General features: G+C 36.8%; 1 protein-coding gene across 3 annotated transcripts in view; it reads left to right on the top strand.

Annotated features, from left to right (window-relative positions):
* The window catches only part of LOC128025252 (MAGUK p55 subfamily member 7), a gene marked incomplete at its 5' end in the record, with an annotated part of 83,438 nt that overhangs the window by 11,416 nt on the left and 54,188 nt on the right, over window positions 1-17,834 (top strand). For all 3 annotated transcript variants that reach the window (XM_052611427.1, XM_052611426.1, XM_052611428.1), the window contains 3 exon segments: window positions 4,910-4,987; window positions 8,179-8,259; window positions 14,004-14,135. In XM_052611427.1, the coding sequence (XP_052467387.1) occupies window positions 4,910-4,987; window positions 8,179-8,259; window positions 14,004-14,135 (291 nt within the window).

Genomic DNA, 17,834 nt, shown 5'->3' with positions numbered 1-17,834 from the left:
GTTACTCAATCCAGCTGCTCTGGTCACTTTGAGACAAGCGGAAGAGAAGAGGTCAATATCATTTCAACATTACGGATGTTTGTATGCCCAGAGCAGAAATGATATACCACCAGAGATGTATAAAATACTAGAGAACCATACTTGAGTAAAATTACAAGTGCTCTATCAAAAAAGTGACTTGAGTAGAAGTTGAAGTGCTCTTTAAGCACCACACTTAAGTAGAAGTACTAAAGTATTCAACATTTTTTGTACTTAAGTATTGCAAGTAGTCTATTTTAAAATTTACTACTCAAGTACTGAAAGTAAAGGTAGAAGTATTGTGTTATGTAGCTATTAAAGAAAGTAGTCAAAAGTTTGAACATATTGTTTTTACTATTTCAAATGATTAACCTAAAGGACAGTCACAATTCCTTTGACTGTAACTTCTTGTAAACAAAATATGGTTACTAGGGTTAGTTAGCCCAATTTGCAAAATTATGTCATTAATAACTTACCCTCATGTTGTTTCAAACCCGTAAGACATCAAGGGTCATTTAGAATTTTTTGAAGCATCGAAAATACATTTTGGTCCAAAAATAGCAAAAACTACGACTTTATTCAGCACTGTCTTCTCTTCCGTGTCTGTTGTAAGACAGTTAAAAACAAAGCAGTTTGTGATATCTGGTTCGCGAACGAATCATTCGATGTAACCGGATCTTTTTGAAACAGTCCACCAAATCGAACTGAATCGTTTTAAACAGTTCGCGTCTCCAATACGCATTAATCCACAGATGAATTAAGCTGTTAACTTGTTTAATGTGTCTGAAACTCCCTCTGAGTTAAAACAAACCAATATCCCGGAGTAATTCATTGACTCAAACAGTACACTGACTGAACTGCTGTGAAGAGAGAACTGAAGATGAACACCGAGCCGAGCCAGATAATGACTCGTTCACGAGTCAAGAACCGTTTCTGTCAGAAGCGTCCGATTCGTGAACCGAGGAGCTGATGATACTGCGCATGTGTGATTTAGCGTGAAGCAAACCGACACACAGAGCGTCTGGAACCGAACTGATTCTTTTGGTGATTGATTCTGAACTGATTCTGTGTTAATGTTATGAGCCCATGTGCAGTCAACGCCAATGACGCCATTGCATCGAGCGCAAAAGAATCGGTTACCTGTTTTCTTCAACTAGTTTATTGAATCGAACTGTCAGAAAGAACTAACGTTACTGGTCATCCGAAAACCGATGCAACCGGTTCTTGACTCGTGAACGAGTCATTATCTGGCTCGGCTCGGTGTTCATCTCTCTCTTCACAGCAGTTCAGTCAGCACGCGCAGTCTCGCTTGATTCGCTCAATGATGTGCCAGCTTCATCAAACCTGCCATCTACAGTTCTGGCAGTGGTTTGTAATGGAATGATTCGTAACATTATTATAATTGTAACGAGTAACGATGCAGCACATAAAAAAAATATCGGAGTAAAAGTATTAAACTCAGCGAAAATATGTACCGAAGTAAAAGTGGAAGTAGGAGAAAAAAATAATACTCTAGTAAAGTACAGATACCGCCTTTTAGTACTTAAGTACAGTAGTGAAGTAGTTCTACTTCGTTACTATACATCTCTGTATACCACTAATACATACCATTGCCATACAACTCGCTACCTCTCAGGCTCTTTTTACTCCTGTTATTAAGATGCATTTTGGTCAATCACAAGTAGAAAAGGGAGAAACATTCCTGCTTACACCTAGTGTTTTAATCGGTCTGTTTAGTCCACTTTCAACTACATTCCTAAATTTCTTTAAAAGGAGGATCTATGGATGTGGACTTTAGATCAAATATCTAATATTGCGAAATAAGCTGGTGCCATATACATATGAACGTGAAAGGAGAAATCAGAAAAGTATATAAATATACTGAACGCTTTGTCAGTACACTGTTTGTAAGAATCAGGACTGGTAAGAGAACATTGTGATTTTTTTTTCTCTAAGACCAAAAAAGTATCTGTTTCTACAAAAAAAAGCAGCACTACTATTTTTAACCTTGATCTCATTATGATCAGGTGTGTATGTATCTGTGTGTGTGACACTGAAGACTGCACAAATAGCTGCTATAAATGAAACTTTGCCATAAATTAAATTCTAGAATAGTCTTATATTAAAATAGAACAGTTTATTTTACATTTTAACAATTCAACATTTCACATAAATACAGCCAAGCTGAGTAAAATAAACTACTTTCAAAAACATAAAAAACAACAAAAAAAAATCTTTAGACAAAACCTTTGAATAATAGTGTAATTGTTCCAAATCAGTCACAAATGTTTCCTTTCACTCAGAAATCTGTTAGAAGTCAGCTGCCTATATATTTAGAACCCAGATGATTCATTTTTGAAATGGAGCCTTTTTCTTTGATGCTTTCTATACTCCTCTCCCCCTTTTTTTCTGTCATATTCCCTAAATTCCACATCAAGTTTCCCCTCCTCCGTATCTGTCAACGTTCAGTGTAATTGTGTTTAAAGCTGTTTGTTTGGCTGCAGAACGCTCTTGGAGGACCCAGAGGCCAGACTGGCTGCCGTTTCTCTCACCTGTTTATGTTCTCCACTCGAGTTTTGTTAAGGGCTTGTGGGTATTGAATGTCTGGTCCAAATGGATTTAGACACTGCTGCATTGTAGCCTGTGATCTGGACCTTGACCATAAAACACACTGTGTTTACCGAAACATTGCTTTGTTTATTCATATGTTTTAATCACTGATCTATATATATATAGCTATATTATAGATCAGTGGTTTTAATACTCATTACTTAAGTGTCAAGCCAGAGATCAGTAAAAATGACACCATTGTATGATGGCTAGTCAAAGGAAGCATATGCTGTGTTTTTAGGGGCTGTTCACATAAGATGTTTTTTTTTTTGTATAAAAAAAAAAAAAAAACTTGCACCGAACGTTACCATTTGCAAGGTTCTCACTGTTTTTTTAACAGTACTTTGTGTGTGTGTGTGTGTGTGTGTGTGTGTGGTTATTGCCTTCTCTAAATTAATTTTTTTAAAGCATAAAAATATTGAATCTACCACAAATGTTATTAGTTAAATTCAGTGAGGTTAACTTCACTAATTGACTCCTTAACTATAGCCTTACAATCGTGGCTGATTCACATTGTTCTTTGTCCTACTGTGCAATTTTAAATCTGAAAAAATAAGAAATTGTTTATCAGTCTGCAAGGTCTCTGTGATGCAGTGGAATAACGGTGCACTAACGCTTGAAGGTATTACTCTTCATTACTCTCATTTCCTGTCCTTTTCACTGTGGAACGTGAGCTATGATCAGTGTAAGGGCCCTGTAATGGATTTTAAATGTCTGCTCTCTGGCGCTCCTGTGTGGACAGGCAGGTATCTGGAGAATGGCCCGAGCTGTAAATAAAGGCATTGAATCTCACTCAGCCTCTGATGGAATCTAAACTGTACAGAGCAAAAACCGCTCTGCCATGGCTCAGACGGCCTAAACAGATGTCGCTCCCTGGAATGTGCAGGAACCGGACAGTTACGTTCCATCCTTCACCAGATCCCACATTCCATTCCCTCTCTGCCAAGTGTGTATGAGTCTATGTGTGTCAGAGTGGATAAAAAAAAAGATCTCTTTTCTTGGCCTGTGTGTGTGTTTGCCGGTGTGCGAGAGATTCCACTTCTGCACCGCTGCTGTAGTAGCAGACGGTGACCCCGCTCAGAGTTCAGTACGTTTTGAGGGTTGCAAACAGAGGAACTAAGAAAGCACAGTTTGTTCGTCACGGCCCTGACAAAAGTTCTTACCATGGCCGAGCTTCGCCACATCACAAACGGCTCTGGAGAAGGAGATCCAGAAAAACTGCATCTTTGGCTCTCTCGGATCCGGTTGATCCAACTCCTAGCATTCCCTTACTTTGCCACAGGGCTGGTTTTCATAGTGAAGTGGAGGAGTCATTTGTCTTGTCTTGATAAATATTTAGCCCTCTTGGTAGCAGTTGAATTTCTCTTTCACTGCAGTGTCCAGTCTAAATGTGCTGGTAGCTTCTGCATGGTTTCTGACCGTGATGTTGTCCTGGTAACACAATTTCAGGAAGAATGAAATGGTTGAACAGATATTACATAACCAGTACATTTGACAGCCATTAAAAACATGGTCTTTACTTTACTTTCTATTTTTTGTCAGAATACTTTGATCCTAACACATATTCTACTTTTTGAATTTTAATCATTAGCATTTAACCTGTTTTGTCCACCAGGAATCTATGTATTTATTCATTTATTATATATTTTTTAGTATTATTTTAGAATTTTATTTTTTTCTTTATTATAACATTTACCTTTGTCATCACTTAAAAAAAAAAAAAAACGATGAATAAATACTTTATAAATTGACAATTTAATGATACTTCTAAATGTAATCTTTGGCAAGTATCAAAATCAATATACAGTTTTTATGCTGTACATTATAATGTAGTAATGTCTAAATTTAATAAAACTAAAAACTTTTTTGTGTATTATTAATATTATTATTATTATTCATGTATTTAGGCAAAATTATATAGAATTTTAACATTGTCTGTCTGTTGGTTATTGACGATAACATGAAAAAAATGATTGGCTTACCAGTTTCAAATATAATTTCAATATTGAGTCCTTAATTTGTCTTTTGGTTAACATTATCCAATAGCTGTGTGACTTAAGTGATGTGAGTGGAAAAGAAAAGTGATTTGTTGTCAAACATTTGTTTAAAGAGTGTTAAAAATTCTGTTGGTTATTTAGTTTAAAATGTAATACTTCACAATAAGACCAGGAACATTGGAAGGAGCACATTGGAAAGTAAACATTAGGAAAGTGAACGAGTCAGTTTAGATTCCACACTTACTTTAAGTGATCACTCTGTTTCCTGTTTCTCTACTTATTAGATCCATGAGAAGTTACAGTGTTATGAAGACCGTGCTCCAACTCCAGTACTGGACAGCGCCGGCTCACTGGCTCAAGATGTGAGTGAACCACATGCACACACTTCCTGTTAAAAACCAAAACACTTTAATGTTTCTCAAATTTACACACTTTTGCCTGGATATACACGCACATACATGCACAATGTGTGCCTTTGAAAACATCCACATGCGTCTCCTAACATGTCTAGCTTAAAACTGACTACAGGAGGAACTTGTCATTTAAAGGAGAAAAAAAAGATGGATGGATGTCTGAGGCAGAGAACACAAGTATATGGGCTGCAGATGAGAGTGTGAGATGAGGCGAGGAGTATTTTGTGTGTATGTGTCTGTATAAGACATTAGTCATCAGTATTATAAAACACTCAACTTTTAAACTCCTCAATGACTTGCATAATGTAAACTGACTACTATATCAACATGGCTGCATAGACATACACACACACACAAACCGATGTTAACTTTGAAGAGTTTACTCTGGATATGATCAGAGAGAGGAAAGACAGAAGGAAAGAACACAGAGAAGACTTTAAGATGAGCAAAAATTCTTTGAGTATCCAGAATATTCTGAAGTGATTTTACGTAATAAAAGATGCCACGTCTGTTCAAACAGCATGGTTTTGGTCCTCAAATCTACTTCCTTCTGATCCAAGTGGAGCTAATACACGTCCGTTTCCTGTTCACTCATGTCTCTGTGGACTGTGGCAACCAGCCATCTTGTGTTTCCCTAAATCTTTACTTCTGTTATGGAACTTTCTCAACCTGCAGCTCCGATCCGCCCCTCAGATTTACACTTTCCTTCAGTGCCCCTAAAGGTCCCACACACGGATAACCCGATACCTGCATGTGTGAGCGGATGTGGTCCATCAAAGGGTCGAACAGCCAAAGCAACCAAATTACTCCGAGCCCCTCCTGTGTTTTTTCAGACGTATTGTTTTCATCTGTTGCTGTGAGGAATATACGGGGTGCTGCTGTTTTGAACACTGTAGTGGGTTTGCTGCCGCTGCTCATTCAAGTATAAAGTTTCGCTAATGGAGCTTTAATTTATAGTGCAGCATAAAACGCCATTTTAACCTCCATCTGGCCCGAGATGCTGTCTAGCACTGACGCAGCAGGCAAGCACCTCACACACGCATTTCAGCAGAAAGCTTTAGCAGAGATGAAATGCACACACTCTAATCTGAACAACAGTATTGAGTTAAGCATCAGGTGTGCAGTTCTCATTCTGGCCACAGGTAGGCAGTAAAGAACGCTACTTCCACATGCAGGTCTCAGTCCGAATAAAAACAGTTGCCAGATTAAGTCCCCATTGAGTCCCTTGTGTCTTCCATTAGACTGTGGAAAAATGGAGCGCTCCAGAGCCTGTTGGATGATACTCCACTCCGCTCATACCTCTCAAATGCAGAAGTCTGTTCTGGAGACATCAGTCAAGCAAATGCATTACAATGATGTCAGATTACACCAGAGCAGCAAAATGATATCTCTGATTGATTAATAGAAACCGCTTGTAGAGTTATTTTAGATGATCATTCCATTGCCAGACACAATACAGATGTCATAAGCCAGATGTGCTGTGATTGTTGCTGTCTGAAACAAAAGCTGCAGGTCCTAAAAGATTTATTTTGTTGTAAGACAAAAACAGGCCACTTTGTATGGCATTGTAACTGATTTTGCGATGAATATTAGTCCGCAATTAAATTTTTGGTCTATATTAACAAAAATCAAGAGACCGTTTTGCAAGAGATTAAGTTTCTTGGTTGATTAACTACTGAAACTCACAATTGTCAATAAATAGTTTCCAGTGTTTGGACATTTAATGGCACTTAATAATGACTTTGATTTGTTTTTTGTTTTTTTAATGAATTTTGAACAAAGTGTTGTTATAAATTTAAACTTAAGTTTTTGTGAACTGTTTCTTTAAAATGATTCTTGGATGTTTTGTAGTGGTAAAATAAACATTCATACTTCAGATAGCAACTTCTTGATTTTGTAATCCTATTATGGTATTTTTCACTTATAAATGAAACGTTAAAAACATGGATAAAATGCGAGGGACTCAGCAGTGCACTCAGTAATCTGATAAGCCTGTGCATACTGGGAATCATATTTTCTCAATGACCACACAACTATTTTTACATACAGTTCATAATAAATATGATATGAATATGACACCGTGGAAAACTGGCAAGAGTGCAGCATAATTTGAAATCAAGCATTTAAAGTTAGTCTTTTATGTGGCTGTCCAATGACCGCACAACTGTCCTGTCCGCATCCAGTTCACACAGATGGACCATCACAGAGTACCAGAGATGTGTTTTTGAGTTGGATAGAATTAAGTTTTAACAGCTGGATTTGCTAGCATTTGCGAGGGTTAACGGTTAAATATTTATGAAATATTCAAAGACTTCAATTATAGACTTTAAACAAATTACATAAATTCACACATTTGTACATTTTTAAGTGTGCATTAAGTGTCCAAATTCTTCTCTTCGCTTCATCGCTGTATACTGTAGTGTACATGTGCAAAACCATAGTCATATAAGACTAATCCTGGATCTGCACGTGCCGTTTTTCCTCCGTATAATATGACCTGTGCTTGCTATGACATCGGCCACAGTGGGTGGCATGTATCTGTTATACACCTGATGTAATGTGTGTGTGTGTGTGTGTGAGAGAGAGAGAGAGAGAGATTGCGCATGTGTCACTAAGGGTCACTATCAAACATACTCAATTGAACGTCACCTCCCTTTTGGCTGGTTACTGGAAAAGTCTACGGACATCCTAAGGGAGTGATTCTTTAAAAACTGATTGCAGCAGTTCAGCAGACTCGCTCATATACACACACACACACACACATCCAGAGCGAGTGGGGTCAGTAATAAGGTTGTGTCCAAGGAGTAACTCTTCAAATGGACCTAGGGAACAAGCTCATCTCTCTCTGTCTCTCTCCTCGCTCAGAGAAACAGCAACGTGTATCTGTGCTTCATTTAGTGTCCGTCTGCACTGCTATAAATCTCTCAATCTCTTAAACACACACACACACACACACACACACACTCTTCACCTGCTACCTGCCATAAGGGAGACATTCTTACTCAAATTTTTCATAATATATCTGTGTTCATGTCTTTATGACCAAGACATGTGTTCATGAATGTTATCGATGCTCTTTTTCTCCTGTTCTCTGGTTTCTGTTTCTCTGTCTTGCTATCCTTTTTGTCCTTTCCTATCAGTTGACGGAGGAACTTCAGGGAAGAAGTGCAAGTAATGAGATGAGAGAGCTTGTCAAGCTGCTGTCCAAACCACATATGAAGGTAAGAGAGTAAACAAAAACCAAGAAAGTGACATCAGATATACTGTAGCATTAATTGTTGTTATGCTACCTGTTAAAAGTTTGGACACACATTCTCATTCTTTATTATTACTATTTTCAACATTTATGAGCAATATCAGTCATCAAAAGTATTAAGTGACACATCTATGAAATGAAACCCAGAAATAAATAAAAAAAAAATAGGAATTTTTTTTCTCTCTCTCTCTTAGTCATACATTGGCATAATTTATATTGCTAAAAATCTATTTGTTTAAACTGTAAGCCTTTAGATCAGTATTTTAAGCATGTTTTTGACTGATTGTGCACATGTATTTATTTGTAATGATTTTGGAAGTTTCTTATGCTCCTCAAATCTGCATTTATTTGAGATTAAAACAGATTTAAACAAAAACAGTTTTCTGTAATATTTTAAAATGACATCTATTCCTGTGATGGCAAAGCATACTGGCCCCATTCTTTTGAACTGTAGTGTATATTGCCTTTAATCTGCATTAGTCTGGCTACACCATCATTGGACTCTCTGTCCTTCTTTCTTTATTCTTATTTTCTTTCATCTGTTTTTCTTTTCTTTGTCTTTAACCCAGTGTCTGCTGGTGCTGTGTAAAACGCTAGCAGATGGCTTCTGGGGACTAGAATGGCGTGTCTGTACGATAGTAACTGTATCGCTCTCAATTAGTGTTGAAATGATCCATTCCCTTCAACCAGACATAAATCAGAACCTATTAAACAATCTCTTTCCTCCTCCCTCCTGTATGATTCACACATGAAAAAACACATTTTACTCATATTAGACCCGCTTACAGACTTATATTGACATTGATGAAAGCAGCAATTACGGCAATCCACGTGTTGCGGAAAGAAAGCGCTGCTCTGGTCTGAGCGAGAAAGAGGAGATGAGTGGCTCTCCAGTTGGTGTAGGAAAATATATAGAGGTGTTTTACTTTGTCCTTTTCTCTTGTACAGTTTTTGTATAGGCAGTGTGTATGGGTAGTCAGTTTAGCAGCTTGAATAATGACTGTTCAGATGACAAACTCTTTCCTAATGAGGAATGCATGCCCAGTTACATTTCCCAGACTTTATTTGAACAAGTTCAGCAATTTGTTGTTGTAAGAGGCCCAGTATAACTAATTAACATGCTCACACACAGCCATGTGGCAAGAGTACCTGAAGATATTATTTACTGATTTCGACCCTCAATTCACTCTTTTGCCACCTGGCCTGATGTTGACCCTGTTCCTCCAACCTCAGGAGAGAGTTTAGCTCTACAGAAAACACTTATATATATATATATATATATATATATATATATATATATATATATATATATATATATATATATATATATATATATATATATATATATATATATATAGACACACACACACGCGCGCTCTCTTATTTTTATGACATATCAGGACACAACTCTGTATAATGACGTGGGTATGACACTGATATTACAAGGAGAGGGTGACTTATGAGGACATTTAAAAATGTCCCCATTTTTCAAAACGCTTATAAATCATACAGAATGATTTTTTTTGAGAAGTAAAAATGCACTAAGTTTCCTGTGAGTGTTAGGTGTAGGCTTGGTGAAGGGCGATAGAATATACAGTTTCTGCATTATAAAAACCATTACGCCTATGGGATGTCCCCACTTTTTACAAAAACAAACATATGTGTGTGTGTGTGTGTGTGTGTGTTTTTCTATCCCGGTGAGGACTTAAACCTGAATACACACCGACACATGGGGACTCGTGTCAGTGTGGGTACCTAAATTGAGGTCTCAATGGGGAAACAAGCTTTGTTATTTTTGAGAATGTAAAAAAAAAAAAAAAAAACTTCTGTGAGGGGTATGTTTAGGTGTAGGTTGATAGAATGTAATTTTTTATACAGTATAAAAACCATGATGGCTATGTAGATTCCCCACAAGGATAGTAAACCAGACTCTTTGTGTGTGTTTGAGTTTGAGTGTGTTGTATATGGCAGGGTAGTGAATTTAGAGTTTAGAGTTGTTGGACTGTGGACAGATTCTGTGGGAACAGAGTGAAGTGATTTTTCCAGGAAAATCCAAAAATATGGTTTGACTCATTGGTTTCTTCTGAACTCTGTACATAGGAAGAATTATTTAAATGTTTCGAACTGTTCATCATGTATTTATGCAGTGAATTAGTTGTTAGAGACTAGATTGCTTCTCTATAACATAACTATGCTGCTTCTAAGGTGATTTGAATGTATTTTAGCATGCTTCTATGTGGTGCGCAATACAGATAAGATCATACTTATTTCATGTTATGACATCACAGCATTATAGTGCACTGCACAGTATGAAAATGGATATCAATTTTCATTGACTAAAGATTACATTTAACATTGTTAGGTATATTAGTGTCATTATTTCATTAATAACTCACCCTCATGTCGTTCCAAACCCGTGAGACCTCCGTTTATCTTTGGAACACAGTTTAAGATATTTTAGATTTAGTCAGAGAGCTCTCAGTCCCAGTGTGTACGGTCTAATCTCCATATCCAGAAAGGTAAGAAAAACATCATTAAAGTAGTCCATGTGACATCAGAGGGTTGGTTATAATTTTTTGAAGCATCGAAAATACATTTTGTTCTAAAAATAGCAAAAACTACGACTTTATTCATCATTAGCCTCTTTCACACAGTAATATCAGTAAATTTGCGTAAAATTACCAGAACGACTTTACCGGTAAATTCAAAAATCCGCTGTTCACACAGTCAACGACATTCCATCTTTTTTCCGGAAAAGCACCATTCACACATCCATTCCAAAATATGGGTAAATTCTATGACGTCATTAACCTCTAATCAGCTGCACTTGTATTTTTAAACATGGAGGGTAATACGTGTTCAGTATTTCTGTTGATGGTTTAATTTTTTTGTTTCAAACTTTAGTATTCATGCAACTGCTTTTCTTACAGAGACATCGTAATAGACGACTGGTTTGAATTATACTCACCATTAATAAAACACTATTAATAAAACTGACCAATTTAGGGACAATCGGCTTGAAAGGATTAATAGCACAATGAAGTTGCGATTGTAAGATGCACTTTGCAGAAAAGGTGCGTTCACAAAGCCTATGCTGATCCAAAATTCATATCAATTAGTCTATCAGCGCAGATAAACAGTTCTGCATTCAAATTGAGTTCAAAAGATGTCCCAAAGCATCGGAAAAATTACCATGAATGTGACAGAGGGAAATAGTAAAAATATATTTGAGTTATTTACTAATAAACTAGTGTTTTCTGAGTCTGTGTCCCAAGGATGAAGTTGCCTGACTCGTCATTTCCTCATTAGACGCGCCTCCTAAACGTATTATGATTGTATTGAAATTTTTTGTAGTTTGTTTTTATTATTTTAAATAGTAATTAAAAGCTTTCTATAGATATATTTATCATGTCTGTGAGGCATGTATTCGCTGAGTTTCGGTTTATTTTTGTAAGCTCTCCGGTTCAAGATGAGACGGCAGAAAGCATGCTTGTTTTCTTTATTTTATTTTATATTATGATCGCGCTGGCACCTATGTCCCAAAAAAGCATGCTTTATCTTGCATTCTCTGCACAAAATATTTGATATAGTGCACATGTATCTGGGTTTAACATTAAAACATCGTTATGCTTGAACTGTTTTATATCTTTAGATTTTATTTTAGACAATTCGTGATGATTTGAGAAGGCTAAACTGATTAAACATAGGCTATGTAAACTCTCTCTCTGTGCTGACCGCTTTAAAAACAAAACTTATATGCCTGTTTAACGATCAAAAACTGCTCCAAACATACAAAACTGAACTACTTTAATAGCTGAAACAGTAGTATAAGCTGTTTTGGGAGGGGCAAACCGAAAGTTGATGCCGAATGTCCAGCACTCTTCTTCACTGCTCCGACTTCTCGTTTGTACCCTATCTGTTTTTCCCTATGTAAAAACTAAAATTAAGGTGAAACACTTAGTTATTATTAGTTTTTTACATTTTATTCAGCATTGTGGGCAGCGTGTCATTTCATGACGTGCCACGGGTTGAGATCCATTGGTTTAGAGCTACAGGATTTGTGGAGTAGCAGGACCCCCAAATAGACTGACAAAAGTCATAATAGGAACAAGAAATACTTCCAATACTTGAGCTGTTAACTTTTTTTAATGTGGCTGACACTCCCTCTGAGTTCAAACAAACCAATATCCCAGAGTAATTCATGTACTCAAACAGTACACTGAATGAACTGCTGTGAAGAGAGAACTGAAGATGAACACTGAGCCGATAAAATAAAGAACAGATAGCGTATGTGCGGTCGTCACGGGTATTAAAACACACAACATTTTAAAGCATCGTTGGTGTTTCCATATGTTTTCTACAAAACAAAAAAATCGAGGGGTTATTGAGACACAATGACACAATGGTCGCAGTCTGTAATGCAAGTAGTCAGCAAAATATATAACACTGTTCTAGTGGTTTTGTGATATTTTAATAAAAGAATCTTACATATTGTGCCTTCAATTTCAAGAAGAACATGATAGAAATTGATAATTTGCAGTTCAGCAAGTAAGACACACAGAGTATATGAGTGAGATGTATATTCAGTAACGCTTTAAACCCATTTTTATGTGAATTGGCTAATTGGAGTCATATGTCCATGAATCAGAACACACTCCAGGTTTTTTTTTTTTTTTTCTTGTGAGAAAAAATGCCATAGAAGTTTTCTTGTCATTATTTTCGCAGTTTTTTTGTGGACTCACTGTCTAGTAAATGTTTTTAGCAGGGGATTCAGCAGCATTGGGGTAGACTGACTAAGTGATCCAGATTCAACTTTATCTATAAAGATAAGAAGCCTGAAGTGTTCAGACAAAAGCAAATTAATTATCACATAATTCTAATATCTAATTTTTAGTAAAGCGCTGGACCGATGAAATTGACCTGCTGACTAGCCTCTTGACTCTCTCTCTATCTCCCATCTGTTCTGCTTTAGCCACATGTTGAGTGTTGTTCTGGAGCTTAATCCCATGTCATAAAACAGACACTTTTCTTCTCCTCTCTGTCTTGTCTCTTTTTTTTCTTCCCTCCCATTTTTTTTGTTTAATCTCTGGCGCACAACTGGAAGATAGTTTTATATTGGAAATGTGAGTGAGAAAAGGGCCAAAAGAGTTTCCAGCTGCATTTGACACACAGCATCATTAAAACAGTTCAGTAATGAATGTCTGAATGCTCTTCACAGCCGAGGTGTGAAATAACAGAAATGCCTGAGAACTTCATTGCTTTCTGTCCATCCATCTGCCATTTAAGCGTCCTCACCCCTTGGAAACTCACAGCAATGTGGCCATATTCCCAGCGGGATACTCGTAATACTCATAATAATCCAATCAAATGAAAGATGACAGTATGATTGGTCTTGGTTTTGATTCAGTTCTTTTTTTCCTGCTGGCGACACTTTAACAAACAACATTGCCAAAGAGGGTTGTAGTGAAATAGTGACTGTAATCAATTCAAAAGCAGCTTTATTTGTCAGTAGGAGGTAGTAATCTAAAGCAGACGTCTAAAGCTCCATGATTTATACCATAGGATTCAAGCAGATGCTTGGAATATGAAGGCTGGAATGATTAGCCAAAATGAGTAGCTACACAAAATCAGTCAAACGACTACTGTTTGTCTTGCTGTGTGTGCTTCTGTGGATTTTTTATTTATTTGTACAACTCCTTCTCGTTGCAGAGTTTGTTGTCAGTTCATGATACTGTGGCCAGGAAGAGTTACGATCCAGAGCTTCCTCCTCTGCCAGACGACATTGATGATGAGGAAGATTCTGTCAAGATCATTCGACTGGTCAAGAATAAAGAGCCTTTGGTGAGAGAACTTCCTTCTCACACACACTTAGAAACACATGCAAATTTCCACATACTGTCAAAGCCAGACACACAGGGGCGGCCATAATTCAAGCTCACATAGTGGAAAACACTCTTGTGAACATGAAGCCCATAAATACACGTGCACTCCCACGATAGTGTTAGTGATGTGTTTGGCTCACGCTCCCTGTTCACCCTTATCCTCTAGCTCCTGAGTGACCAAATATTCCTCCATCTAAACATGACACGAGCCGCATTCCGCATTACCTTACAGACGCTCTCAACCGCTCTGTGTCCAGTGCTCTCCTGCAGCACGTAGATGTATGTGTCTGTTCCTCTTTCCCTTACGCGTCATTCATAGCTCCCCTAGGCCATATTTCTGGCCAACTTTCGCTTCTCCATTTCATCTAATTTCACTGCGAGCTGTCAGAATGAAGACCTCTGTTTACTCGTATAGTCATCAGTTACACAAACCTGTTTGAATTCAAGCTTGAGGCTGTACTTGAAAGTGACAGTGAATGAGCATTGACATGTATTGGCGTTCTTGAGTTTTGAGAATCCCAGAATGACATATTAAATCTTTTTGTATTTAGCTGAGCAGTTGTTGGGTGGTTTGCCAATGTATTAGATTTCTTTAACTATATAACAGCAAATATGCTGGACTAAAGTGCTTGTGTGGAGAATTTTTTTTGGAGGTGGTAGGGTATAGTAACACTCCTGGACTGATGTTGACTTGCTAATTTCTAGACCTAAGATACTGTCTGTCTGCCTGACAGACATTATGTCTGATTTTATAACCAATTTATACTTGTGATACATGTGATGGCTAACTAGTTTTTGATTGCATATAAATCAACTGCATTATCATAGTGAATTTTTTTTGGTGTTTTTTTATTTCAGCAACGATGCATTAAATTGATAGTGACCTTTTTTTTTTTTTATAAATGCTGATATACATTTATATATCAGGTGCAGACAGCCAATGCAGTCATTATGACAAAAGTACTGCAAAGTTGAACTTTCTTTTAAAGTTGAATCTCTCTCTTTCTCCGGTGTGTGGTAGTTAGCAAGTTTCTGAGGATGATTTATCTGTTTGTATTATTGGGATTAGTCGAATGGGTAGGATTCAGTAGCTCTGATTAATTGCTATCATTTTTCAGACCATGACATCATGCGTATTTTAGTGAGGGGAGTAATGAGGAGAAAGTGGAGGGGGGTTCAAGTACTTGGACTTTGGGGATGGGACCCAAATCCTAAAATGCTCTCCCCTCTGTTTGGTAACTTTAAATTGCTGATTTATTAACAGCAATGGCAGGATGCTGAAATAATTGGTCTTGGTTCTGCATACACGTGGAGTGACTGCAGCAGAAGAATTGTCATTTTGGTTAAGGTTACTGAAAGGTTTATAGGAAGGCAAAAGACTGTGTATAGATGTATTTGTTGAATAAATAAAGTTGTATATGTTAAATCCAGATTGTCAGGCTGAGTAATAGGAGAACCGAAGACAGAGCAGACATTTGCCAATAAGATTATTTGGCTGTAGGTTGTCTTTGAGTGTTGTTGTGTTGTCTTTTTTCTATAATTTAAGAATTGCACTTTAGAAACATTCTTAAAAAAATTTTAATTTAAGATTTTTGATAATCCGGCTCTAGGCAGGTTAAATGTGTTGTGCTGTACATCATTTATTTTATTTTTTTAATAAATAAAATCAGTTTGACTGAGCAATATATATAGAATCATACTTGACTTTTTTTTTTTTTTTTTTTTTTTAGATTGAATATTGTGAGTTTGAGAACTTCAGTTCCAGCAGAAGGCTGCTCTGCAGCTCTGAATTGTGTTTCTCCTCCGACAGTTTCAGTACTCCAGGACAATGTCAATGAAGCATGCGAAACGTCCTAGAACACTTGTTTCTTTTGACTTATTGCTGTTGACTTTCATGGCAGATAGATCTATATAGTGATCGTGATAGAGGACCAAGTCTCGGAGACTGTGAAGCCAAAACAAGACTTACTAAACTAAAAAACGTTTCTGAATTTCAGTGTTTTAGTTTCAGTGTATTGTGGTTCCTGATATCAATAGTTATATCAGAAATATATAGTAAGAGAACTATGTGAATGACAGGGTATAAAGGGTATAAATGTAAACTTTATACAAATTACTGTATAACTACAAGGATTGTCAAATTAACATTACATGTAAATTTTGTTCAAATAACTGAAAAAATAACATGTTAAAATGTGTACAAAATACTTACATTGCATGCAATTGCTAATTGAAGAGCATGATGCTGGACAACGAATCATAACATGCTGTAACATATAGAATACATTTAAATGGTTATAAAATTAAAGTTATGAGGGCAAAAAAAGCCCCTGTATGGTGATTTAATTTGCGATTCATTACAATAATTATTTGGCCCATTGTGAAATTAATTTGATATAAAAATTTTATTACTTGACAGCACATGGTGTCTATTTCTACCCTAATTTGGAGTTAGCTTTTGGCGCTTGTTTTTCATCTGTTTTTCCTTTACTTTTGAAGTATCTCAAGAAGATTATAAGGTCATCCGTTTGGGTTAGGGATGAAAAACCATTTAGAAATAATGGAGGCACAAATTAGATTAGGGTGAAAGACGGGAGAAATATATTATGGCCCTGATCGCGTGGAAGAGAATGGAAGAGAATTTTCTCTCCAGTGAGACATTGAGGACAGACACTGAGATGCACCTTCAGAGGCTAATATTGACCTGAGCTAATGTGTCAGTCATCTCCCACGTGACTTGAGATCAGTTATAGACCGATATATTGTTGCATGTTTAATTAATACATTTATTAATAGACAAATTATTCATTTAAAGAGTATTTTAAATGAAGATTTATTGGGGAGTTTGTCACTGGTCATTATGTAAGTGCGGGGTTCAGGCCACTCTTCTCACCTTTTGCATTTTTCTAATCTTTCATTCCTTCCTCTGCATAGTGTGCTCTGATTTTCCCAAGTATCCATGTTTCTGTTTGTATCCTGTTACATAGCGCACAGGAGGTGCTCGAGCACACACATTAGCACACACTGTGTTCTTTGTGTAGTGAGGTCTGCTTGTCTTGCAAAGGCATTTCCTCATGTAGGTGAAGGAACCAAATCTGTCTTCTGAAAGTGATGATTTTTTTATTTGGGTAAATACGGTGAACATAGGCAACACTTAAAAGGCAGCCTATGGATGATCCAGTGTGTGATACCACAGACACACACATCAATTTCAGTCTTTGATACTTATGAATAAACATGTACATTTTCTACGTCTGTGTTTTGGCCTGAGCATCGCAAAAGTGTTTCATTTTTCTTTTTTGTTGTATTGTACTCCATAGCCTGAACTACTGATGAATCCTATTAGTCCAAAAGCCCTTATTAAATAATATTAAAAATAATGTTTGGTTCTGATTAGCTGCCTATTTTAGATTCTTTGTGCCATATTTTGGTTTCAGCTCAGATGGAAAAATAACTTTATGTTGGAAACCTGCTTTGGAGTACGTCTTCTCATTGGATATAAAATGACCATGTCTAGCCATCAGGGTCATACTGAAGGAGACATGAAAGATGGTATCCAGCGTTTTATCCCAGGCCTCAACTTCCCTCTCCCACTCATTCCCTCTTTACCTCCACCCATTCCCATTTACCTTCCTGTCATTTTTATTTATCTCCATCC

The sequence above is a fragment of the Carassius gibelio genome, chromosome A12 (assembly GCF_023724105.1).
Source record: "Carassius gibelio isolate Cgi1373 ecotype wild population from Czech Republic chromosome A12, carGib1.2-hapl.c, whole genome shotgun sequence".
In the NCBI taxonomy this organism is placed as follows: Eukaryota; Metazoa; Chordata; class Actinopteri; order Cypriniformes; family Cyprinidae; genus Carassius; species Carassius gibelio.
The sequence above is the reverse complement of the archived record's forward strand: the minus strand, read 5'-3'. Positions and strand labels throughout refer to the sequence as shown.